Raw genomic sequence first — 26,751 nt, forward strand, 5'->3', positions numbered from 1 at the left:
GGTGCATAAGTAATTATGCGCACATCTCTTGGCCATGCCCCGAAATGCCCATGCCCCACGCAGACCATGCCCCCTTTTTTGGAAAACTTTTGAGATGTGCACGCAGCAGGAGATATGGGTGTATCTGGGCTGCTTTTAAAATTTGTTTAGAGCACACCAGCCCAACTTGTGCACACATCCCCAATTGATGCACAGGCCGTGCTTTTAAAATTCACCTCTAAGGTTGCCATATTCCTAAAAAGGAATTTCAAAGGAACAATCCAGTATGAAACTGCTGAATTGGAACTCATAAAAAAACTTAACACCTAGGTCTGAACAGAGACATTAGCTTCATGGAACACTACAACTATCCATGAATTTTATGGTTCACAGGTCATTCTGTCTTTTCACACTTATCTCAGTTGTCAGTAGACTGGACTATAATGGTATTAGCACTGTTTCTACACTGCCTGCCTAATTCAATGTTTTCTCTTTCTTCTGTATCCTCTCCCTGCCACCAATCCTCTGCCCCACTCCCCCAATCCTCTCCTCGCCCCCCTAGTATATTACCCACTGCTTGTACTACATTTCATGCATCTGACAGTGGACTCGATCTTTGAAACCTCATGCCTCAATAAATTGCTACCCACTTCTTATCATTTTTGCTACATCAGACTAACACTGCTATCCCTCTAAAGATCTGATCCACATGGAAGACACTAGAGATGTGCATCGTTTTTTGTGTTCGTGTCGTTCTTCGTTTTTCGGCCGCCATGGAAAATGTCGTTTTTTTTTCAGTTCGGGTCTTTTTTTTCGTGAAAAATCGATTTTTAGTTAGTGCGCGCTAACTCCCCATTAGTGCGCGCTAACTCCCCGTTAGCGCGCACTAACTCATGTTAGTGCGCACTAACAAAAACCGTTAGATTTTGTTACTTTTTGTTACGTTTTGTTAGTTTTTGTTAGTTTTTGTTAGTGTGCGCTAACGGGAGTTAGCGCGCACTAACGGGGACTTAGCGCGCACTGACTCCCGTTAGTGCGCACTAATCAGAAAAACGAATTTTTGCGAAAAAATGGGAAAATCCTGATTTTTTTCAGGCTCCCTAAACATGCCGAATTGGACAATTTCGTTGCAATTCTCCAATTCGGCAAAAACGAATACACATCTCTAGAAGGCACTGGATTTAGCCATATGAAGTAGAAATCCATCAACCTTATGAAGAAAATTGCTCAGATACAGATGGATATTCTCTTCCTATCTAAATGCAAACAACAGGACATTATCCCTAAAGGGGTCAGGATAAAAAATCCTTTAAAATCCACATACCATACAATCTACAGAGACACATTGTGCTATACTCTCTCCAAGAAACTACTCAGTCACCTAATCAGCATCCTATATGAAAAAGCCAAATGAACAAAGATCTCTCAGACCATCACATAAAGAACCAACAATCCACTGACCCCCCCCCCCCCCCAATTGATCAGGATTTCTCCAATAAGAGACAAGCCAGCTACAACAAACGTCTCACCATGCTCAAGAAGAGGCAAAACTTTCCAGCCTCCTACGGTATACTAGGTCAAACACCAGTATTATCAATCTGTGCAACCTCATACTCAGCCAAGCAAAGGAACCTTTCCTGCATGGGGACTCTCCTTCTGCCTCACCAAACCTACACAGAATAGAATTCTGAGGTGACTTGGAATCCTACTTTCACCTTCTTCAATTCAAGGAATACTTCTATACCAACCAGCACACCGACACACAGCCACACATGGAAGAAGATGCTGACACACCCTCTCTCCTACTCAGAGCATCAAAAACAGTAACTCACAATGGACACCCTCAGATGGGCATAACACTGGACTGTAATTTTACAAAGAATGCTTCCAACAAGTTACCCATCTGAGATAATTAATAAACAGCATTGCTTGCCTCACAACCTCAGCTGCATAGAACAGGAAGACATCCATAATCTCCAAAACAACTCAGACATCATTATTAAGGAAGCTGACAAAGTAGGAGTCATGGTTGTCATGAACAGATTGGACTAGAAACTATAAATAAGGAGACAACTCTCCATTATAAGATTTTACAAGCCCCTGTCCTCAGATCCCATTAGAATATGATGAAAGGAAATTCATAAGGACATTACAACATGTTGATTAGTTTTGATATGTGTTCAGTGAAATGTATGATGTATATATCTGATTGTGAGTGCTTGGAGATTCAGAACAGCTTTTGGGATTGCCACTGGCAATCTTTTAATATCTTTCACAATAAATAAGAAAAGGGAAGATGTGGTCTGATGTGAAATTTTTCTTTTAAATTACTTTAATTTGAACAAAGTCCTTAACCATTAGATGTTCTCCTGGAGGAATTAGTATAGGGGGGCCTTTACTCTTAAAAAGGGCCCATGTTGGTAACAGTAAATGACACCTCATTCAGTTTTTAAAGCTGATCTGCTAGTTGTTTGATTTAAACAGATGTAGATAATTTTATATCTGCAATTGCTATCCAATGAATCTCAAAATTGAAAATCATGGGTTGTATAATAATTTCTAGAGATGTGAATCGTGTGATCGATCGTCTTAGCGATCGATTTCGGCTGGGAGGGGGAGGGAATCGGATCGTCGCAGTTTGGGTTTTTTAAATATCGTGTAAATCGTGTAAATCGAAAACCGGCACACTAAAACATCCCTAAAACCCACCCGACCCTTTAAAATAAATCCCCCACCCTCCCGAACCCCCCCAAAATGCCTTAAATTACCTGGGGTCCAGAGGAAGGGTCCCGGTGTGATCTTTTACTCTCGGACCTCAGACCTCCGTGAGTTGTAGAAACAAAATGGCGCCGGCGCTACCTTTGACCTGTCATATGACAGGCCGGCGCCATTTTGTTTTTTTGTCCCCCGATGTCAGGAGCATAGGAGATCGCTCCCGGACCCCCGCTGGACCCCCAGGGACTTTTGGCCAGCTTGGGGGGGCCTCCTGACCCCCACAAGACTTGCCAAAAGTCCAGCGGGGGTCCGGAACGACCTCCTGCAGTCGAATCGTTTTTCCGTACAGAAAAACGATTCGCGGTAGGAGATCGCTCCCGGGTCCGGAATGACCTCCTGCAGTCGAATCGTGTTGCCGAATGGCCGGCGCCATTTTGCGCAAAATGGCACCGGCCGTACGGCAACACGAATCGACTGCAGGAGGTCATTCCGGACCCCCGCTGGACTTTTGGCAAGTCTTGTGGGGGTCAGGAGGCCTCCCAAGCTGGCCAAAAGTCCCTGGGGGTCCAGCGGGGGTCCGGGTGCGATCTCCTACCACGAATCGTTTTTCCGTATGGAAAAACGATTCGACTGCAGGAGGTCGTTCCGGACCCCCGCTGGACTTTTGGCAAGTCTTGTGGGGATCAGGAGGCCCCCCCAAGCTGGCCAAAAGTCCCTGGGGGTCCAGCGGGTGTCCGGAAGGGATCTCCTACGCTCCTGACGTCGGGGGACAAAAAAACAAAATGGCGCCGGCCTGTCATATGACAGGTCAAAGGTAGCGCCGGCGCCATTTTGTTTCTACAACGCACGGAGGTCTGAGGTCCGAGAGTAAAAGATCACACCGTGACCCTTCCTCTGGACCCCAGGTAATTTAAGGCATTTTGGGGGGGTTTGGGAGGGTGGGGGATTTATTTTAAAGGGTCGGGGTGGGTTTTAGGGTTGTTTTAGTATGCCGGTTTTCCCGCCCTCCCCCTTCCCCTCCCCCTTCCCCTCCCCCTTCCCCCGATTTATGATTTTTTTGACGATAAATCGGGGGAATTGTTATTGTATCGCGGCTCTAACGATTTTTGACGATTTAAAATATATCGGACGATATTTTAAATCGTCAACAAAACGATTCACATCCCTAATAATTTCTCATGAGGCACCTTAAGATATTCTGAAGGAAAGGTACCAGCCTTTTCTGGAATATGGCATCATCTCTCCCTTCCTGGCCCCACAAGTTCCAATTGCTTTCTCGATGTTGCTAACAAAATTGCTCTATCACTTTGGTCTCCTGGCATGCAAGGATCCATCTCAGCTCTCCTTTCTTTTGTTGCTGTGACCTCTAAGAACATCATCACTGGGCACTAGATTAAAAAAATCAAGTCCTCTTCTCTTTATCTGAACTATCAGAGTAGACCTTATTTCAGCGGAAAGAATCACCACCTCAAGAGAAGATATCACTCTCTCCTGCCAATGCTTCCTCCAATGAGGCCATCCACAAAGTCACCAACACCATCTGATTGATTTTTTTTTTTTGATTGGGTGACTAAAGAATTGGATCGAGGAGGAGCACTTGATGTGATTTACTTGGATTTCAGCAAAGTTTTTGATACAGTCCCAAATAGGAGGCTTGAGAATAAAAAGAGGAGTTTGGGAGTGTGCATCAAGGTGGTAGCGTAGATTACAAAACCATGTTAAATAGAGTACCACAGGGATCTTTTTTGGGACTAGTTCTATTCAAAATCTTTGAGAGCTTTATTGCAGAAGGGATAGAAGGTAAAGTTTCTCTATTTGCAGATGATACTAATGTAATGGACCCTACGGTCATGCTATACTAGTAAGATCTGGGTGAACATTTAGTTCAGCTAGAAGAGACTAGGTTAGAGTAGAGGGAGGCTCCATTTGAATGCAGCTCTTTCCTTTGAGGAGTCTGGAATGGCCAGACCCCTGAAAGTCTATTTAGGAGCTCTTCACAGTGAGCTCAGGATGCAGTCCCTTTAGGTTTTCAAAGAGTGCAGAGGTATAAGAAGTTTAGCTTTTGTTGTTTTGCAGGCCCAGTCAGTAAAAGCAGGCTAGCTCAACCTGTGGGTCCTGACCAGGGTTGGGAAGGTTTTCCATCCAGTCTACTCACTAGCTGATTGGGATATCCCTTTGGGTTGTTTTTGAAGGTTTTGAGATTTTTCATGGTAAGAGCCTTGTGAGACACCTGAACCTTTCTTGGGCACAGAGATTGGGGAACCCGGTGTCTGGGACACCAAGGGATAGGGAAGACCTTCCCTCCAAATCTTCAAAGAAGAAGGGGGTGATAGTGACCAGCTGCAAAGAACAGCTCCAGTGTTAAATTCAGTTGTTCGCAGGAAAGAGTTTTTGATTTAGAAGATCCAGGAGGAAGTTTGGCTTCCCCTTCCTTCCTGCTAGAAGCAAAAGAACTGCTTGTTTCAAAGAGGGTCCCTTACATCAAGGATCCAGAGAGAGTACTAAAAAGACTGTATAAGATCAAAGAGATCCTGAAGATTTGCTAACCATGTGCAAAGGAAAATAACATCACTGGGGACACCCAGCCGGTGTTCACCACCCTGGAAAGAAAAAGATAGAATTTACTCTCTGTGCCATAGACTTTACTATTTTTTAGAGATGTGAATCTGTACCGGACTTGTTTCTGGTATTGTGTTTGTAGAACCACCGCGTGAAACCTTCATTTCCTGCGATTCTGAGCGCTTTTGTTCGGCTGTCCTGAGCTGAAGGAAACCCCCCCCCCCCCAACCCTTTAAATTTAATTATTTAGAATCCCCACCCTCCCAACCCCCCAAAACTTTTCTAAAGTACCTGGTGGTCCAGCAGAGGTCCCGGGAGTGATCTCCCACTCTCGGGCCATCAGCTGCCAGTAAATAAAATGGCGCCGATGACCCTTTGCCCTTACCATGTGACAGGGGCTATCGGTGCCATTGGCCAGCCCCTATCACATGGTAGGAGCAATGGATGGCCCGCGTCATTTTTTAAGATGGTGCCAGCCGTCCATTGCTCCTACCATGTGACAGGGGCCAGCCAATGGCACCGATAGCCCTGTCACATGGTAAGGGCAAAGGGCCATCGGCGCCATTTTGATTAGTGGCAGCCGACGCCCGAGAGCGGGAGATCACTCCTGGGACCCCCACTGGACCACCAGATACTTTAGAAAAGTTTTGGGGGGCTCGGGAGGGTGGGGGATTCCAAATAATTCATTTTAAAGGGTCGGGGTGGGTTTGGGGGTTGTTTTTCTGTGTGCCCTTTCTTCCTGCCCCCCCAAAATGATAAGAAAACCACACGAACATTTTGTGGGGTTTCCTATCACTTTCAGGGACCCCCCCCCCCCCCCCCCCCCCGATACCTGATGGATGAGAAAATATTGTAATATATTTTCATCCGTCAGAAAAACGATTCACATCCCTTCTGTTTTTATCCACTTGGAAGGGATTTGGCCATCCTAAAGACTCTGTTCCTCTGGTAGCTTTATTTTACTTTAAGCCAAGAGAGTGGATGTTTATTCCTACTCTGATATAAGTCAGTCCTACACAGAGGGAAGAGACTGTAAAAGAACTGAAGAGAGACTTCTGTGGTGCTGCAGTTTGAGTTTTGTGACATTAACCATCAGTGTTTAATAGTAAAGCCTTTTATTTTGGACACTAACCAAATGGCTCCAGAGTATTTATTTCTGCACTCACTGCACCCACATCAGGGTTTGAAAGTTGCTTAGTTTTGATTGTAAATATTATTACCCTAATCATAAGGCTTGGGGATAACTGCATAGAATGGCAATAACTACCCTTAAGAGATACATTGGAGCAACCTGCAAAGCGCAGCAGATACTACTATGAGAAGCTTGCAGGGCAGACTGGATAGACCATTTGGTCCTTTTCTGCTATCATTACTATATTAATATGTTACTATGTTACCATCTGCCTAGTCACAAAAGTATCAATCGGGCTCAAAGAAGGAACTGCAGCAGCTGCTGGATCAGAGTGGAAACCCTATGGCTTTCCTTTACATTTAACCATATTGAGGTAAGGTCTGACTTCAAATGCATATCCCTAAGCTGGCACCATCTTGACTCCACTCCCATAAGTGACATTTGGAACCTCCAGAACGCCCCTAAACGAGCCCTTTTTTCCTTTCATATTTGTGGGTGACACTGCTAGTATGTGCATACTTTGGGCTCTTGAAACATAATACTGACATGCATACATGCTACTTACATGCATATCTTCCAATTGTACATGCATAAACATTTTGAAATTTTACCCAAGAAAGTATGCACGTAAATTTGCATGCACAAGTTACATGGTGCATAGAGCAGGTGTAGCTTTGTGTAAGTTAGTATGTGTGTGATTTTGATAATTTTCAAAGTAAACTTAATGCACAGAGGTTTGCTTTGAAGATTGGCATAACGTCTTTTGCCAAGGCAAAACTTACACAGAGTTTTATAAAATTATCCTCTCTATGTTTTTCTTAAAAAAATATTTTTTTTTCTTAAGCAAAACTAATGGTTAGAATGAATTAAACAAGATCAAGTCAAAAAAGGAAGCAGGATCCCAATGAAACAAATTTACCTTGCTTTAAATGTATTTGAAAGGAATGCAACAACCCCATCAAATGTTCCTCAGAGAAATATACTTGAGTTTGCATAATTAATTACCAGTGAACTTGAAGGGTTAGTCTCCACAGAAAACTGGAAAGCTAAAAGGATAAATTTGAATCCAAACAGCCAGCAATTACTGAATAGGTTTTTTCGAAAAGACTGAATTACTTCTCTTCAAAGAAAATTGCATTGTGTTCCTCTGTCTTACTTGCCAAGGAAGTCTGAAGCCAATCAGTCTCACTGAAATTGCCATGGAAACTCTTCCTTGATTTGCTCCTGCAATTCACTGGATTCTGAAACTATATCTAAATGCTAAGTAAACTGAGGGAGTTGTCATGACATGGTGAAAACTGTTACCGTTTTTTGAATAGAAACAAAATTAAGCTTCCGGGGTTTTGTTGGTTTGCTAGCAGTATACATCTGACTGTAGTGAATTGCAGGAAATTCAGTTTTCAGCTTTGATGTTAACAGCTTTATGATACAACTGACATAGACAAAAGAACAATTTACTAAATTAGTGCTAGTAATGATGTTATAGTCGCACAGTATTTAATCATCTCTGATAGCTACTGTACATACATTAATAAACCAAACAAACAAAAAAAAAAAAGCAAGTGTTTAAATGCATTCAGAAGGTCTGACTTTGTGAAGGACCTCTCCTACAGGCACAAAAAGGAAGACACTTCTTAATATGTATGTCACACAGAGCTCTAATCTCTTGCTTTCTGCAGAATAAATGCTTGAATAGGCTGCAAATGTGAGCATTTCTTCAGCACTAATTTTTGCAGTATGTCAGTGAGAGGACTTGTCTCAGGTTGACTTGTTAGTCACAATAAGTGTATATGTCATATAGGAAAAGATATTCCAGTCTGCTAACTTATAGCTAGATTCATCATTCTGCTATATTTATAGCAGAACGAAGAGCCGTGGTTAAAATAGGGGCGGGGGGGGGGGGGTGAAATTGTGCAGCCGGCCGTGGTTGCAGCCGGGCCGCACACTTTCGCACCCATAGTGCCACGGGAAAAGTTGGTGTTATTTCCCACGATGCTGCTGGCGATAAGTGGAAAACATTATCGCCCGCAGCGCTGCCCGGGCCATAACCCTGCCCACACTCCTCCCATTCCACTCATTTCAATAATACTGCCGTGATGCGGCCGTTATCACACGCAATAAGGCCCTAGCACACGTGATAAGGCCACAACATGTTTTGATAAATGACCCTGTAAGAGGCCAATGTACTAAAAGTGGAAATTTTTTTTTTACACAAATTCGCTTTTGCGTGAAAAATTTTATAAAATATCAAACTATGTGCAAAAATGCTAAAAAGCTAGAATGATTCTTATGGTAGTCCAATGAAAGATGTCACAACCTGAAAATAATCCATCATTTAGAATTCTGCATGCCTCTAACTAAATATGTTTCCCAATTACTTTTGAAGGCTCAGTTTAAATACGGTCTGTACATGTTCAGCTTTTTTTCCCTTTTGCTGCTGTACAATGCCTTCATTATGGGATGTGAGTTCATATATTCGTTAATGATCAGGAGATCTAGAAACATGGGAGATGTATTGGGCAGAAACTGAGAAAGTGGCTTGAGGGATGTAGACCTGAGCAGAAGAAAGAAAAATAAAACATTTCAGGAGGAAGGAACTAGATGGAACTCATCCCGGAATCTGAGAAGCCCTTGTAATCAGTTCTGTTTTATATTGTCAACTTTTTCAGCAGTATTTCTGCACTTTGTAGTCAGTCAAATCATGTTGTATACTTTCTGTGAGTTTTTGCCTGAAGTCATAAGCAGTAGAGATGTGAATCAGTACCGGACTCGTTTCCGGTATCGGGTACATAGAACCATGAGAAATCTTCGTTTCCTGCTGTTCTGAATGCTCTTTTTTTTTGGCTGTCCCGAGCCGGAAAAAAAAAAACCCCACCCCGACCCTTTAAATCAAATTATTTAGAATCCACCACCCTCCTCACCCCCCCCCCCAAAAAACTTCTCTAAAGTACCTGGTGGTCCAGCGGGGGTCCCGGGAGTGATCTCCCGCTCTCGGGCTGTCGACTGCCAGTAAACAAAATGGCGCCAATGGCCCTTTGCCCTTACCATGTGACAGGGGCTATTGGTGCCATTGGCTGACCCCCCTGTCACATGGTAAAAGCAATGGACGGCCGGCGCCATCTTAAAAAATGGCACGGGCCATCCATTTTTCTGTGTGCCCTTTCTCCACGCCCCCTCCCCCCCCAAAATGATAAGAAAACCACACGAAAATTTTGAGGGGTTTTCCTATCACTTTCGGGGGACCCCCCCCCCCCCCCGATACCTGAAGGATGAGAAAATATCGTACGATATTTTCATCCATCAGAAAAACGATTCTCATCCCTAATAAGCAAAGCAGTGCCCTCCATTTAAAAATCCTGCATGTTGAAATTCAGAACACTTTTCTATATATATATGTTTCATTTATAACTAGATTTTTTTTTTCAGTAGAATATAATTTTAAGGCTAGAGTGTGATATATCTGCTGAGCACTGTTTGTTATACATCATGATTCTCTGATATTGGAAAATTTGGAAAAACATAAACTAAAGACCTCAAGGCCCACCTACTGTTCCTATTTTCCATTCTTGTTAAATTCTGCAGATTTCACTTGATCTCCAGCAATATGTTCACTTTCCAACAGCTAAGGATCATCAGTGCTTGTCTCATATTTTCTTGAATTCCAATACTGTCTTTGCCTGTTACATTTCCACTGGGAGGCTGTTCCACACTACCACTACTCTTTCTCGGAAGAAATATTTCTTTAAGTTACTCATGAATTTGCCCTTTTCAATCTCATACCATGAACCTTTGTTCTAGAACTTCATTTCTAATGAAAAATGCTTACTTCTTTTGCTTTATTTTTTGGCTGTGAGATGTTTTTGTCTTATATATCATAATTCTCCTCTAGGTTGTACATATTTAGGTCTTTTAAGTTTAATATATCTCAAACAAATATCATTCATGATGTATTCATCTCTAACAATATTTGAGGATCTTATTACAATCATTTACTCTTTAAAATAGAGAATAATGTATTTGCATATGTGCTACTCTGATAATATGTTTTATTTTCCAGGGCCAGGATTGGCATTCATTGCTTATCCAAAAGCCGTCACCATGATGCCCCTTGCCCCACTGTGGGCTGCTTTGTTTTTTATGATGCTAATATTTCTTGGACTAGATAGTCAGGTAAGATGGTACGCTTATTTTAGGACATGCTATCATGTTCAATAATTTTAAAACAATATCTATATCTATATCTATATATATATTTCTCGCTTGCTCTGTCTCTATATATATTCTATTTATTTATATATTCTATTTAATATTTAATAAAAATAAATAAATAAAAATAAATAAATAAATAAATAAATTTATAAAATGCCCATTCTTAGGACTCCAGACCAGGTACATATTTAAAGGGGACATATAAAAAAAACATGAGGTCCATATTCTGTTTGTTTCTCTGGCTAAATTTGGCATTTATCTGGACAAATGGTGGGATTTAAAAATCCTGCTGGGCTGGCCACTCATGGCATAGCTTGATAACTTATCTGGCTGAAAACGTATCCAGCTATGCCAGGGGTGGTCTGGGGGACATTCTAGGACAGAGTTCTGCTATCTGGCTAAGTTATCTGGATATCCACAGTTTTTAGTGTGCTACCTTATCCGAATAACAGAAATGTGCGTTCGTTTGAAACAAATGGGTAAAATGCAGCAAATGAGACCATTTCCATTTCTTTTGTGGATCCCCATAATAACTGAAGGGTGTCCATGAATTTAGTTTCATTCAATTCCCATTCAAGTCTATGGCCCACTGACTAGAAAAGGCTAGTAGACCAGTAGACTAGTAGGTATAGCCACCAAGAAATTCCTCAGTGATGCAGTAGCCAGGACAGGGCTGAGGTGATAGAAGGCAAGAGGACAGGATTGAGGACCAATGAAGGTGAACCTGCCCTGCTCTTGATGATACACCTTAGTAACCTAGAGAAAGACAGCAGCTAAAAACCAATACAGTCCATGTAGTCTGCCCAGCAAGTTTTTTTTTTGGTTTTTTTTTTTTTTGGGGGAGGGGGGTAGTAGTGATTGTCATGCCACTCAATGCAGGCTACCCCAAGCCTTCTGTTAAGGATAGTAGCAACTGCCGCCTTGTGCAGGCTACTCCTAATCCATTATAGAAAAGTTTCCCCATTTCTTCATTTCCCTTCTTTAAACAGCAGGGATCCTCTGTGTCCCATGCCCTTCTGAATTCCATTACCATTCTCGTCTTCACTACCTCTTCCAAGTGGGTATTCCTTGCATCCTTTTCCTGAGATTGTTCCTGAGTCTTCCCCCTTGGAGTTTCATATTTTATCCTTAGTTTTACAGCTTCCTTTCCATCAGACAAGATTTGATTTTTATGGACCTTTCAGATATTTGAAGGTCTGTTTCATATCTCCCCATATCATTTCTTATCCAGGGTATGCATATTAAGCTCAATCAATATCATCTCACATGGTTTTCCATATAGAACCCATATCATTTTGATCGTCTTTCTCTGGACTGCTTCCATTCTGTCCTTATATTTTTGTGAGAAGAGATCTCCAGAACTGAACACAGTATTCCTGGTGAGGCCTCACCAAGGATTTATAACGGGGCATTGCCACCTCCTTTTTCTTGCTGTTATACTTCTTGCGAAGCAGCCCAGCATCCCTCTGGACTTAGCTACTGCCACCTTCAGATCATCAGACACATCACTCCAAGGTCTTTCTCCCAGTTCGTGCTCATCAGTCTTTCATCCCCCAACACATACAACTCCTTCTCATTGCCATATCACAAATGCATGCCATATCCCAACTGCTAAACCATCGATCTCCTCTTAAATTTTTCTACGCTGTTTCTTATTCTCTCTTCTCCTTCAGGCATGTCCATTCTGTTGCAGATCTAAGTGTCATCTGCAAAAAGAAAAATTTTACCTTTTAATCCCTCTGCATTATTGCTCACAAAGATATTAAACAGAACTGCTACCAGAACAACTCCACTTATCACTCTTCTTTCTTCAGAATAGGTTCCATTTATCATTACTCACTGACATGTGTCAGTCAACCAATTTGTAATCTATTTCACCACCTTGGAACCCACTCTCAGACTTCTCAGTTTATTTATGAGCCTTCTGTGTAGGACCATATGAAAAGCCTTGCCGAAATATATCATATGAAGTACTCTTCCTTGATCCAATCAAAAATATCAATCAGATTTGTTTGACAGGAACTTTTTCTGGTAAAACCATGTTGTCTTGGATCCTGTAACCCATTGAATTGTAGATAATTCATTATCCTTTCTTTTAGCAGGCTCACCATTAATTTTCTCAGCACTGAGGTGAGCTAACCAGCTTATAATTTCCAGCCTTCTCCCTGCTATCACTTTTCTGAAATGAGACAATAACCCCCCTTTTCCAGGCCTGGAACACTACTCTTGTCTCCAAGGATCTATTAAACAGGTCCTTCAGTTTAACTGCCAGCACTACTCAGAGCTCCCTAAGTATCCTGGGTTATATCTCATCTGGCCCCATGACCTTCAGTTTTTCTAGTTACACTTAAACACTCTCCTCTGTAAATGGGGATATATCTATCCTCCTGTCATTCATACTCATGTTAGTTAGGAATCAGTGGTGTATCAAGAAGGGGCAGGGGGGGGGGCCAATGAATCCGGGTGCAAGGCCATAGGGGGGAGCCGATGGCTGACTTAGGCAGGCCCATGAGGTTGCCAGTGGATCCCATCCCATTGGTGGCCAAAAATCTGGAGGCCAGGTCGTGCGGCTACCAGTGAACCTCATCCCACTGGCGGCTGAGCAGGGAAGCATGCAGTTACTTTCCTGTGCCGGCCACTGATTCCTCTAAGCTGCGCATATGCATGGCCATGCACAGCAGGAAGAACGACAGAATGGTGGTGAAGCTGATCCCACCACAGCCTGAAGAAAACGTCACTTCCAAACCGCCGCCTCCTTTCTGCCTGTGTGGTCCCAGAGAAAATGTTGCCGGAGCCATGTGGGCAGAAAGGAGGAGGAGGAGCATTGGCCTGTGTGCAGAAGAGAATGCCTGGTATCAGGGCCACCATGGATCTCATCCCACGGTGGCCTGAGAAGAAGAGGCCCGGTAGCAGGGCCGCTGCGGATCCCACCTAGCAACAGCCCGAAAAGGAGGCCCAGTAGCAGGGCCACTGCGGATCTTACTTTGCAGTGGTCCAAGAAGAGGAGGTGGGTAGCAGGGCTGCCACAGAGCCCATCCCACGGTGACCAATGAAGAGGAGAACCAGAGGTGAGAGGGAGTGAGAGTCTCAGGGAGAGAGCAAGAGAGAGCCTGTGTGTTTGTGTGAGGCAGCATACGGGGCATGAGAAAGCCCTTATGTGTGTGTGTGTGAGAGAGTGAGACAGCATGTGAGAGTGAGAGGTGTGTGTGTGTGTATGTGTGAATGAGAGAGAAAAGCATGTGAGAATGAGAGCCTGAGTGTGTGTTTGAGAGAGAAAGGGAAGAAGACAGGTGGCAAGAGAAGAAACAGACCATGTAAAAGGAATTGGTAAAAGACCAAGAAAGGGAAGGTGGAAAAAAAAAAAAGCCTGTGACCAACTGATTAGAAAACTAAGATCAGACAGCAAAGGTAAACAAAATTGAATTTTTTGTGATTGGCATATGTTAACATTGGGAATGTGCAAAAGTAGCACTTTCTATATGTTGATATCGTGATCTACGAGATCAGCATGGAGGAATTGGAAGCCCCGCAAATGTTTAATACTGTGAAGCCTACACAGAGAAGGTAATAGATCGGGCTTCAGTGCCAATAGCAGTGATTGGCACCTCCCCCGATAGCCACACGGCAGCAGTGACAGTGGCAGCATAGGAACAAGAGAGGCTCCGAGGTTACTGGCAAAAGAGAGAGGGGCGTGCCTTCAGTGTGCATGTGTGTGAATGTGTGTGAATGGGAGTCTGCCTGGGGGGTGTGTGTGTGAATGCATGGGTGCCTGCCTGGTGGTGTGTCTGTGTATGAGAATGAATGAGTGCTTTTCTGGGGTCTGTCTCTGTGTGAGAAAGGGTGCCTGCCTAGGTGTGTGTGTGAGTGTGTTAGAATGAATGTGTGCATCCCTGGGGGTGGAGGGTGGGGTGGTGTGAGAAAGAATGGGAGCCTGCCTGGGGATCTGGTGAAAATGAATGTGATTTTGCCTGGGTGTGTGTGTATGTGTGTATGTGTGGGAGCCAGTGAAAACAAGAGCGTGTATGTATGAGAGAATCTGGGGAAGTAAGAGCTTATGTGTGGAGGTTGAGGGGGGGGGGGAGAGAGAGAGATCCTGTGCATGAGAGTGTTGCTGTGCCTGTGAGAGAGAGAGGTTGTGGGTGTGTATAAGAGCATGTATGTGTGTGTATGTGACAGTGTATGTGTGAGAGAGAATGGACATGTGAATATGTGTGAGAGAGAGAGGATAAAGTTTCTGTGCCCCCTAGCCCCCTAATCCTTGACAATCTCAAGATGACTGGAAATCAAGAGTTCCCAGGTATGAACAGCAGGGGCATTTTTAAAATCCTTATTAGTTTTAATTATTCAGTGTTATTTGATATGTGTGCTGTTTTGAAATATTTTATTGGTGCTTGGGAAATTTTAAAAAAATGTATATAATTTTAATTAATAGAAGTTATTCTGTTTGTCAGTAATTTTAAAATATTATTTTATTAGTATGGTTTTGCTATTATAATTCATGCTTTATGTTTCTTGATTATATTTGATTTATGAGGAATGGTGGTTCTGTTATTCCATTGTTATACACGGAGTCTGGTTTCGTGGGGTTCCATTTCAGTTTTTGTCTACATGTTGCTGGTTCTAATTTGTGATCCTTTATTCTGTATTTAGTGAGGGTCTGTCTCTGCTCTGTGCATGTGACCAAAGTGAGAGATTCTGCTGGCGTTTAGTGTGTGTGTGTGTGTGTGTGTGTGTGTGTGTGTGTGTGTAGGGATCTATAGCAATCGGGTTTGTTTTGTTTCCCCAGTAGGTGGTGTATTGGTATTCTGGGACCCAGTGTGATATTTACTTGTGATTTTTCATAGGCAGGGTTCTTGTTGTTTTGAGTCCTTGGTGTTACTACTATTACATTATGATACGTTTACTGTATAGATTTTGAATATCCCTTTTTGCAGGGTTTTGTGTTAGTTTACAGCATGGCTGGCAGTGGAAGGTGTTTGTGTGCTATTAATATGAGGTGACACCAGAATTTGAAAATATCTTTTAGTATGATGAGCTGTAAGGGAAACATCCAAGCTCCATTGTTTGGGGGAATTTCAGTGGATGCACAGAGTTACAGAACTGGAGGTGTAGGATTTATATTGACATTCTGTCCCTTCCTATAAATTCCAGACTTCACTCTCATAGCCATATAGAATTAGTTGAATGAGGCTATCAAATAATTTTAATAGTAGTTTTACTGGATGGGTGAAACTAGCCAGCTTTTTTAAATTATGCAGAAGACCTTTGGACTCCTTTTTAATGCCAGTTTTAAAGCAGGAGGCCATGCTATGGAGGTGGGTGTGATATGAAGAAATGTCATTTTGGCTTCCCCCCACCCCACCCCCCACAAAATTTCTTCTTAGGGACACCACTGATTTTCTGTGACCTTAAGCATTAGTACAAGAAGGATGGGGGGGGGGGGGGGGGGCGGTACACAAATGCATTGGCCCCTGGGTGCCAGAGACCCTCAGTACACTGCTGTTAGCAATTGTTCTTCTCTAGTGTCTTAGAGAAAACCGAACTGAAGTATCTGTTTATTATTTTTATTTATTCATCTTTCTCCACACCTTACTCCTTTGTCTCCTTTCAATCTTACAATGCAACCTCTGGGTCTTTGTCCTTTCTCTGAAATATCTAAAAAAATGTTTTGCACCATGCTTCCCTTCTTTGGCAGTTTTTTCTTCCACTCGAGCCTTGTAATCCTGATTTCTTTCTCTGTTTTCTTCAGTGCACCAGATAGTCTTCCCTATGTTCCTCGTTTTTGAGTTTCTTTGTATTTTAATGCAGAACTTTTTGCCTTTATTTTCTCAGCTATCACCTTGGAGAACCATATCAGTTTCCTTTTCTCTTACTTTTTTTTATATAAAGGTTGGTTGCCTTTGTTATAGCTCCTTTTAATTTGGCCTACCCATTTCCTCGTAGTCTTCTAGCTCCTTTTCGAGATATGTTGCCATTTTACCAAAGTCTGTGTTTTTGATATCCAGGAATTTGATTTTCATGTAACTCCCTCCCTTACCATGTGATGATCACTGGTGCCAGGTGGAGATATTTTCTCCATTTGTGAGTACCAGATCCAGGCGTGCTCCACCTCTCATGAGTTCCATTATCATTTGCCTGAGCACAACCCCTTTAAGGGCATCCACCGTTTCTCTAATTTTTGTAGATTCTGCAGCAGGGATACTCCAATCCACATCTGGCAGATTAACATCAACTAGCAACATTCTCCCTTTCTTCCCACCTTTTGGATGTCTTCAGACAGATCTCTGTCCAGTGCTTCTGACTGATCTGGAAGCCTGTAGACCCTACTAGTATATTTATTTATTTATTTATATTCCACCTTGCAGACATGTCAAAGCAGATTTCATTCAGGTACTGTAGGCATTTCCCTGTCCCCAAAGAGCTCAAAATCTAAGTTGGTAACCGAGGATGAAGTGACCCACCAAAGGTCAGAAGGAGTATCTGGGGGATTAGAGCCCTCACTTCTTTGGGAGGTAGCCCACTGCTCTAACCACTAGGCTATGCCTCCACTCCAGTATAAATGAATGTGCCAACATTTCCTTTTTAGATATTGCACAGTGCTTCCTCCTGCCAGTCATTAACTACCTTGCTGCCCTGCTCCTGACAGACCACTTTGAGGGTCTTGCTGCCACTCTGCCTTGCTGTCATCCATGCCTTCAATGCTACACTTTGGGAATCTTGCTGATCCCTGTTGCTATACCATTTATGCTATATCTTGGGGATCATGCTGCCCCTTTGTCTAGCTGCTATACCATTAATGTTACACCTTGATTGCCTTGATGCGACTCTGCCTTGCTGCTATACCACCTATGCTACACCTTTGAGGTCTTTCTGCTACTCTGCCTTCTTGCTGTTACCCTGTTGTATCACCTTGGGATTCTTTATGCCACTCTGCCTTGCTGCTATACCACTTATGCTACACCTTGGAGGTCTTTCTGACACTCAACCTTGCTGCATAACACAGATTTTATACCTTGGAGTCTGTATGCCACGCTGGCTTGCTGCCATAGTGCAGACTCTACATCTTGGGGTGTTCTTGTCATTGTGAGTGTCTGATTTGCACTTCTTGTTGTGCTTTGGGGTCTTAATGCCACTCTTAGTGCTGCTTTGTCCCCCTGTCAGTGCCTGGGGGTTTTTTCCTGCACCTTTACTGCTTTCCTCCCTCTTCTTGTTGACTTAGGATGTTAATGCCATTCTTGGTGCCACTTTGTCCCTTTTGGGCAGTTCATGCCATTGATATTGCTGCCCTCTTTTGAAGACTTAGGGTGTTCTTGATACTTTGGCTGCTGCTTTGCTCCTCTTTTGGTGCCTTGGAGAACTCCTGCCACTGCTAGGACCCTTTTGCTTCTTTGGGCTATTCTTGCCACTTTTAGTTCCACTTTGCCAGTCTTTTTGGAGTTCTCTTCCCCTTTCTTATATTGTCTACCCACAAGTCAGCATTGCTTCTCCCTTTGACTTTAATGGGAAACAAATGACACGAATGAAGCAAATAAACAATTTTTTTGTTTGAAATTAATGAAACAAATGGAGATAACATATAAAAGAAATGAATGAACTAAAACCAAAATGTTCACACTGCATATCCCTATCAGATAATTTTAGTACATCTGAAGAGCATTCCTAAATTTAGCCAAATAAACTTACCTGGCTAATTTTAAGATAGCTGGATATATTCAGCTACAAATATATACGGCTGAATATCCTGGCTAAGTAAGTCAGATACGTTTATATGGCTAATGTTCCTAGTCATATAGCAGCTGAAGATAAACCTCAATAAAAACATAAATACAATTCCCTGCAAAATCATAGACCAGCCATGGCATTATTTATCAAGCCATTAACCAAATAACAAATAATAAAAGGATAAAATAAAACCTCCATAATAATATATGCCAACTAAAATACTAAATAAACATAGTACCAGATAAGCTATAATCAGAATGTTTTCTTAGCCAACTCTAACTGAATAACGAGGCCTTACACATTTTCCTTAATTGAGTCAATGCATTGGATTCTCTCTACTCACAGTGCAAAACATTCAACCCCTATCTACTTCTTTACTTTTTCCTTTCTTCCTTTCTATCAATGATTATGAGAACAGTCAGAGTTTCTAATAATACTCTAATGATATAACAAACCCAATTGTTTATAACCATTTTCTTGTTATAGTTTGTATGTGTAGAAAGCTTGGTAACAGCTGTGGTGGATATGTACCCAAGATTTTCCGAAGGGGATACAGAAGGGAACTCTTGATTCTTGCTCTTTCTGTGGTTTCATACTTCATTGGATTAATAATGCTAACAGAGGTAAGTTTTGTTGTGTTTCCTCTAAATGTGGTGTTTTGTAATTAAATATACTGTAACTCACCTGTTTAAACAAAGATCTCCAAATGATGGTGCTTCCACTCATTGCTAAAGTTAAAAAAAAAAGTGGTTTAAAGATAAACTGAAAAAAACTGAGCACTCACCTTAAAGATGATGCACACACATTTAATATTGTAACCAAAAACTGTCATTTCACTGTTTCAGAGTTCTTATTATTGTGAACTACAATCAATATCCAATAATATGAATGAATTAAGGACAGGGAAAAATTAAGGGTGCCTTGGATCTGGGCAGTTTATCCTGGCTGTGTATTTCCCTACACCCATTAGAGATGTGCATTTCATATTAAACAAATGAGTAAAACATGGAAAATGAGGCCATTTTTGGTTTGTTTCCAAATAAAATGAACAAAAAATAGACTCCAACAAAAAGACCCCCAAATTTTCAGGTATTTTCATATTTTGCTAATTTTTAAAAAACCCCCAATGGCCTCTGGCAGGACAAATGCCCCAGCATTGAGCCTAAGCCTAGGCCCATGCCTCAGCATTAGGATCTGGCTTGGGCCTTGGTCTCAGCATTGGGGCCTAGCTTCGGGCCATGCCCCGGCATTAGGCCTCGGCCTAAGGTGATTGCTTCCTCCATTGACTTCAATGTTGGATGAAAAAAATGAGACACACATTTTTTTTTTGTTTTGATGGAACCTGAAAAATAACTGTCCTATGAAATGAATGAATGAACTGAAACAAATTTTTTGACTGCAGATCCCTAACACCTATTACTCTTTACCCCTACCCTTAATCTTACCCTGTTTAAATCCCAGGAGACTGCCTCATCTGGCCCCCAACCCCCTCCCTCCCCCCCATCCATCACTGATTAGGGACAGAGTTTAGAACCGTAGATTATGATTTTTTTAACCTATGTTTCCAATAAATATTAGTAAAGGCCTAATTTACTAAGGTATTTTTCTTCATTCCTAAAGCCAAAGTGTTTTCACAGAGGAACACTGTTTAGTTTAGAATCATAGCCTTTCACCTGAAAATTAGGTGTGAGATGGTATACTACCCAATATTAATTTTTGAGCATCAAAATGGCTGGTTTTATATTTACTGTGCCTTTGAGTATGAAACAGAAAATATAAATTTTCTTGTGTTACCTAATGGTAAATCTTTTACATATTAATGTTCTTCCGTATTTAGTGGAGACAATGTAGACCTGTATGCTGGTGATTTTCTTTTCTGCTCTAAGGATTCTATTCACCCTAGCTGTTTTGGTCTCCTAGACCAAATATCCCAATTGAATATCATGAGTTCCTACACATTTACTGTCATAAAAGGGGATATTTAGCCAATATTCAGTGTATTTCAAAACTCTTCAAATTGTATTTACAAGGGCCTGAATGAAGATAGTTGGAGTAAGCAAGAGACAGAGCCTACCTGATATGTTGCTTTTATTTGTCTCCCCAAGACCTCTTCCCTAAATATATTTAGTTCCTCTCAGAGCAGGCAATTCTCCTGTTTTGCCTGAGTAATCTCCTTAATTCGTTTAGGAAGAAAAAATGTATATTTTATTTTATTCCCAAAAGATATCATAAAGCCAATGCACTCTGATTTCTTTTACTTTATCTGATCCCATAAAAATATAGAACATGATAATTGATAAGGATTATAAGAACTAGTTTTCCTCTTGTTGCAATATACCATAGACCCCAGTTTATTTCTCGCTTTTCCTTTATTTTGCAACCAGAGACCTTCTGTGCATCTCCCATGCTTTCTTGAATTTTATTACTGCTGCTCATGCCTCCTCTGTCTCCACTGGAAGGATGTTCACATGCATCCATCATCTTTTCTATTAAGAAATATTTTCTTATGGGGATCTGTAGGGAAAAAAGATTTGTGTTTGCTTTCTGGTTCATTTTCGGGAGGTTTTTCCCCATGAATTATGGTTCATAGAATGTTTGATTCATTTCATTTGTGTGAAAAAAAAATGGTTAAAAAAATGAAAATGGGGCCTCCCAAGACCTCCTGTCCCTTCTTTCCACATGGAAAACTGTCGAGGCCAGGATCTCCCCCTGACCCCCACTTAGCCTGTCACAATGGATCTGCTAGCAAGGCCTAGGCCGAAGCCTCGGCCTTGCGTAGGCCAAAGACGCAGTAGGTCACTATGACCTCGGCCTCAGCCTATGCAAGGCCAATGTCTCGGCTTAGACTGGAGCCTTGCCCAGGCCTAACACCATGGCCTGGCCAGAGGCCAGGTCCTGATGCAGGGGCCTCAGCCAGGACCAAGGCCTGAAGCCAGGACCTGGTCCAGGCTCAGGCCCTATGCTGCAGCTCTGACCCAGATGCTGGGTTCCCAATGTCAGGGCATCAACCTGGATTCAGTCCAATGCTGAGGCCTGGCCCAGAGGCTATCTCGTGATGCCTATGCCTTAGCCTAGACTAAGACAATGGCCCCAGTCTCGACACCTGGGGCTTGGCCTAGGGTCAGGGTCTGTCCCAAAGTCCAGGCCTCAGAGCAATTCCAATGACTTTCTCACCTTTCTTCTTTTTTTTCTTCTTCGCCAACCGCTGAGGTCACACCAGAGTTAATTAACTTCTGCGCATTCACTCCATCAGATGTGCCATTTTAATGTACAGCATTGCTCAATGTCCATCCAGTGCTCAATATACTCTCTCCCTATTTCAGCCTGGGGTTAAGATATAGGTTGGAAGGAATCAATGGAGGAAGGTCAGGAGGGAGGAACATGCTATGTGCACTGTCAGATGAATTTTCAAAGGAGTTGCACATATAAATGTAACATGCTATATTGTAGAATAAAGTGCATGTAAACATGTTAAATCCCAGTTTTAAGCATGTAAATGCTTTGCAAATCAGGCCCTGTGTGTGCTACACAAAGTAGGGTCTGCATGCTGCCCATTAATTACCATACTCCATAGCTGATGCTATAGTTTGGAAAAAGAGATATGCATGGTTATAGATTATAGAAAGAGCTCCTATATGTTTAAGAGTCACTACTGGTGACAGTTGTTGCTATGAGGATGCTAACAATAGAGTCCAGTGCTGGTCTGGATCTGAGCATCAGACAATGGTGACTTTTCTGTGGCATACCTAATCAGGTCTGAAGACAAACATGTATGCCATGACCCACTGGTTGGGAAACTTTGCTGCTGGGTATACATATTTGTCCTTCTGTGTAATTTCCTGGGGCTTTTGGTTGACAGTGCATCATTTTGGTAGTCCTTCTCTGTACTGTCCTCTTCTGTCAATATCATTTTAGAGATATGACCTTCAAATCAATTCAGTGCTCCACATGAAGTCTCACCAATAAGTTGTACAAAGACATGATCATCACCTTTACTCTATTGGTTTAACCTCTTATTATTCAATCCATCACTCTAGCAATTGCCTTGTGGCATTATCTTTCAACATTGAGGTCACTCTGAATTCTTCGTCCTTATTTGGTACACATCAGGATCTCTCTCCCCCTCACCCCATTGCTTAATATCCCCTTGATTTTATGCACCCCAAATGCATAATTCTATACTTTGGGCATTAGAATGAACTCTAAAGAAAAGCCTCAGGAAAAAGTTTAAAAAGTCCCATTTAGACTTGGAAGTGTTGCTTACCACTAATAAAGAGACAATACCACAATGTCCACAAACTTATGAAAATATTAGTCTGAGAGGACCAGTTAGAAGAATGGTTACTGGGCTCAGCTGAAATGCATCCTGTGCTCATTTCTCACACTGCAGGTATTCCGGGATTCACAAGGCTTCCAAATTCGCTGTGAACTTTTACTGATTGTTATATATATTTGAGCCTAGTATAGAAGTGTGTACAATTGCATAATTGTGTGCCTTGGGTTTTAGGAGGGGGGCAGATTTTAGCCAAAAACTAAAAGTGTGCAATCTAGACTGCTTTTCTGGGTCTGAGGAAAAAAAAAAACAACCTTTACTTCTAGGCATGTTTAGTTCCTTCTATCCTTCCATCCCTACTCCTCTACCCACCTGCCCCTGAGTTTACTTTCTTATATACTCTTCCCTGGACTCCTAGATAATTAGCTTCAATTACTTTATCTCCCATTACATAGTAGTTCCTTACAGCTCAGATAATTGTAACTTAAACTGTCATATTGCTTGTAAAAAATTGGTTTCATATTCTACTTTTTAATTCTTTACTAGCTTACACTAATACTTTTAGTTTTATTTCAAATACCTAATCTTTGCTAGAGCCTAAATTTTTACTTTCCTTTATCTATATGCTTTTAAGAAAATAGTGATAATTCAACAAAATGTCTTTCATTCAATACAATTGTGGTACTTATGTACCCAAGACCTATCATTTGGAGAATTAAAGGTTGTCCCTTTTGCCTTTAGCTGTCTGCAATTAAAATGAAGCTGATTCATCTAAGGGAGGAATTGACCAGATTTCAATTAACCTCCCCTTCCTAGAACCATCCAGTATCTCTCGCCCATCTCCCACACAGGTTAAAGAAACCCAGGAAAAATGGTTTACAGTGGGCTCTGGTGGGAACAAGACATTTGACAACAGACCACCCATGTTCCCCAACTTTACAGCATTCTTGTGCATCAACCCCCACTCCTACAAGTTGTCGACATCCAGGATTCAAAAACCCAGGAACAATTGGATAACAGTGGGCTCTGGCAGAATAGGGCCTGTGATGAAGAGACACCCACTCTCCCCACTGTTACCCCTTCAATATGTTTTTTCTGCATTGGAGAATGAAGAAACCTCAGCATAGATATTGAAGTGATTTCTAAAAGTGAAGTCACCCAATGCACCCAGAAAGCTCTTCAACAGAATCAAATATCATAAAAGAAAGTTGCTTCTGCTGGGGAGACTCAATCATCAGAGGAACCCAATTTGGGAGCACATTTTGATGGTGACACAACAGTTAAATGCCTTCCAGGATCCTCAGCTAGTAGAAATGCAAACCGATAGTCCAGGTTATTGAAGAAGAAAGAAGTAGGAACTTTGATATCAGTGTTATCATCCATCTGAGGATTAATGACCTCAATAGAAATGGTATCCATGAAGTATAAAAGAGTTCCAAAATCTAGGAAAGATGATAAGACACACTGCAAAGATATTGCCTTATTGGAAGTTTTACCTGTTCATGGAAAAGGGAAATGAGACAACCTATGCCATATAGATAATTTCAATTCTGGCTCAAAACCTGGTGTACAGTCAGAAAGTGGTTTTGGATACATTGGAGGCTGGGGTCATGTCTGGAGCAGTAAAAGGCTTTATGGAAAGGACTGGGCTACATTTGTTTGAGCGGGAAGGAGGCTGCTGAGGAGAAATTCAGATCATTATATCAGATATTTAAACTAACAGAATGAGGGTGGCAGGAGATGACCAAAGAAATTGAAATGTCATCCCCAAGCAGTCTGGAAGTGGGACGGAAAAAATAAAATCAATCAGCTCAAAAAGCAGAAAAGTATCTAGGAAGTACAACAAATCAAGAGAGAAAAATTGGAAGCTATGACTACAAATGCTCAAAGTTTGGGCAATAAAATCCCAGATCTGCAGGCCTAATGGTGGAGGTGGACTTGGACATTGTTGCACGTTATGGAGACATGGTTCAGGATTCTCATGATTGGGATACAGCCATACCAGACTGTAACTTGTTCAGGAAGGGACAGAGAGGTCAGAAAAGGGGCAGGAGTAGCCTCTTATTGTCAAAAATAATATCTAAGCAACTGAACTGCAAGGAATGTGGGGTAGAGAAGAAAGATTATGGGCCATCCTAAAAAAAGATGATGCTGCATCCATTTTTACTGAAGTGGTTTACAGGCCTCCAACTCCAATGGAAGAACTAGACAGAGATCTGTTTGAAGACATCCAAAAGATGGGAAAGAAGGAGAAGTGTTGATTGTTGGAGATTTTAATCTCCGGAAGTAGACCGAAGAATCCCTTCTGCAGAATCTACCAGAAGTAGAGAGATAGTTGATGCCCTGAACGAGGCTTTGTTCAAACAAATGGTAATGGAAACCCATGAGGAGGATGTCATACTAGACTTTGTGCTCACTAATGAGGATAATATTTCTAATGTCTGGGGTAAGTTCCCACATCAGCACCAGTGATCATCAACGATATGGTTTGATATTGCAAATAGGATACAGAGAATTGCAATGAAGACCTGGGTTTTGAATTTTAAAATACAGACTTTGTCAAAATGGGGGATGTACCTGAGCTATTACTAGATGACTGGGAGAAAAGAAAGAGGTGGCACAACAATGGGCCAAACTAAATGAACAATTACAAAGGCAACAATCTATATGTTAGAAAAGTAAACAAAAGTAAGAGAAATAAGAAACAATTCTGGTTCTTAAGGAGGTGGCTGATAAAATAAGGCAAAAAAATAAGTGTTCAAGAATATAAAGGATCCAAAATGAGGAACACAGGGAAAGAATATCTGGTGAAATGGAGAGAGACTAAGAAAGAAATCAAGAAAACTAAAAGTCATGTGGAAGAAAGAAATTGCCAAAGATGTGAAAGAGGTGACAAACATTTTTCAGATACATCAGAGAAAGGAGTAGTATAGTGAAATTGAAAAGTGACAAAGATCAATGTGTGGAGAGAGATAAAGAAATGGCTGAAATATTAAACAAATACTTCTGTTCGATGTTCACTAAAGAAAACTCTGGAGAAGGACCGTTGCTAGTTAACAAGACTATGGATGGGGGTGGAGTAGATGAAACTCCATTTACAGAAAAGAATATATGGGAAGATCTACAAAAACTGAGTGGACAAGGCCATGGGGCTGATGAGGTACATCCCAAGATACTGAGGGAGCTCAGAGATGTGCTGGAGGGTCCGCTGAAGGACCTGTTCAATAGATCCCTGGAAATGGGAATGGTGCCACAAAATTGGAGAAGAGAGGTGGTGGTCCTGCTTCACAAGAGTGGGAGCAGAGAGGCTGGAAACTACAGGCCGGTTAGCCTCACCTCGGTGGTGGGAAAATTAATGGAGAATCTGCTGAAGGAAAGGATAGTGAACTATCTACAATCCAGTGAGTTGCTCGATATGAGGCAGCATGGATTCACCAGGGAAAGGTCCTGTCAGACAAATCTGATGGATTTTTTTGATTGGGTGAGAATTGTATCCATTGTATCCAAAGCACGAAATCTCGGAGTAATTATTGACTCAAGTCTGTCCATGTCTGCTCACATCTTTACCATTGTTAAAAACTCTTCTTTAAATTTCAGATACTAAAACATCTCTGCCCACTTCTTTTTGCTAAAGATTTTTGAACTGTCAAGCCCTCATTTTCTTTGGTCTAGATTACTGTAACACTCTCTATCTTGGCCTTCACACTAATGCTCCTGTCTATTACAACTAATTCAAAACACTGCTGCACGTTTGCTGTGATCGGAATCTCATAGAAAGGAAACATATCACTCCAACTCTCGGCTCATTGCACTGGCTCCCAGTTCTCAACAGAATTCAATTTAAGATCCATTCTATCCTATACAATCTTAATACACAATGATTCAACAACTTGGCTTTGTTCCTTTCTTTGAATTTACCATCCATGCAGACAATTACTAACACTACACATAAACCTCCCGGAAATTCCATTGGTTCGCTTGGCATGGCTCAATATCACCAGACGAACATGCTTTCTCAGTAGCTGGCCCCACACTCTGGAATTCTATCCCAGATTACCTAAGACAGCTATCTTCTCATAGGGAATTTAAATGTAGCTTAAAAACCTATGTATTCTCAATAGAACGTCGGACCCCTACCCACCACCAGTAAGTTTGTCCTCAG

General features: G+C 41.8%; 1 protein-coding gene across 1 annotated transcript in view; it reads left to right on the top strand.

Annotated features, from left to right (window-relative positions):
• Window positions 1-26,751, top strand: part of SLC6A11 (solute carrier family 6 member 11) — a 359,320-nt gene that overhangs the window by 297,966 nt on the left and 34,603 nt on the right. Inside the window, 3 exon segments of the mRNA XM_029600769.1 lie at window positions 10,443-10,555; window positions 18,803-18,848; window positions 18,851-18,939. Of these exon segments, the coding sequence (XP_029456629.1) occupies window positions 10,443-10,555; window positions 18,803-18,848; window positions 18,851-18,939 (248 nt within the window).

The sequence above is a fragment of the Rhinatrema bivittatum genome, chromosome 4 (genome assembly GCF_901001135.1).
Source record: "Rhinatrema bivittatum chromosome 4, aRhiBiv1.1, whole genome shotgun sequence".
Taxonomy (NCBI): Eukaryota; Metazoa; Chordata; class Amphibia; order Gymnophiona; family Rhinatrematidae; genus Rhinatrema; species Rhinatrema bivittatum.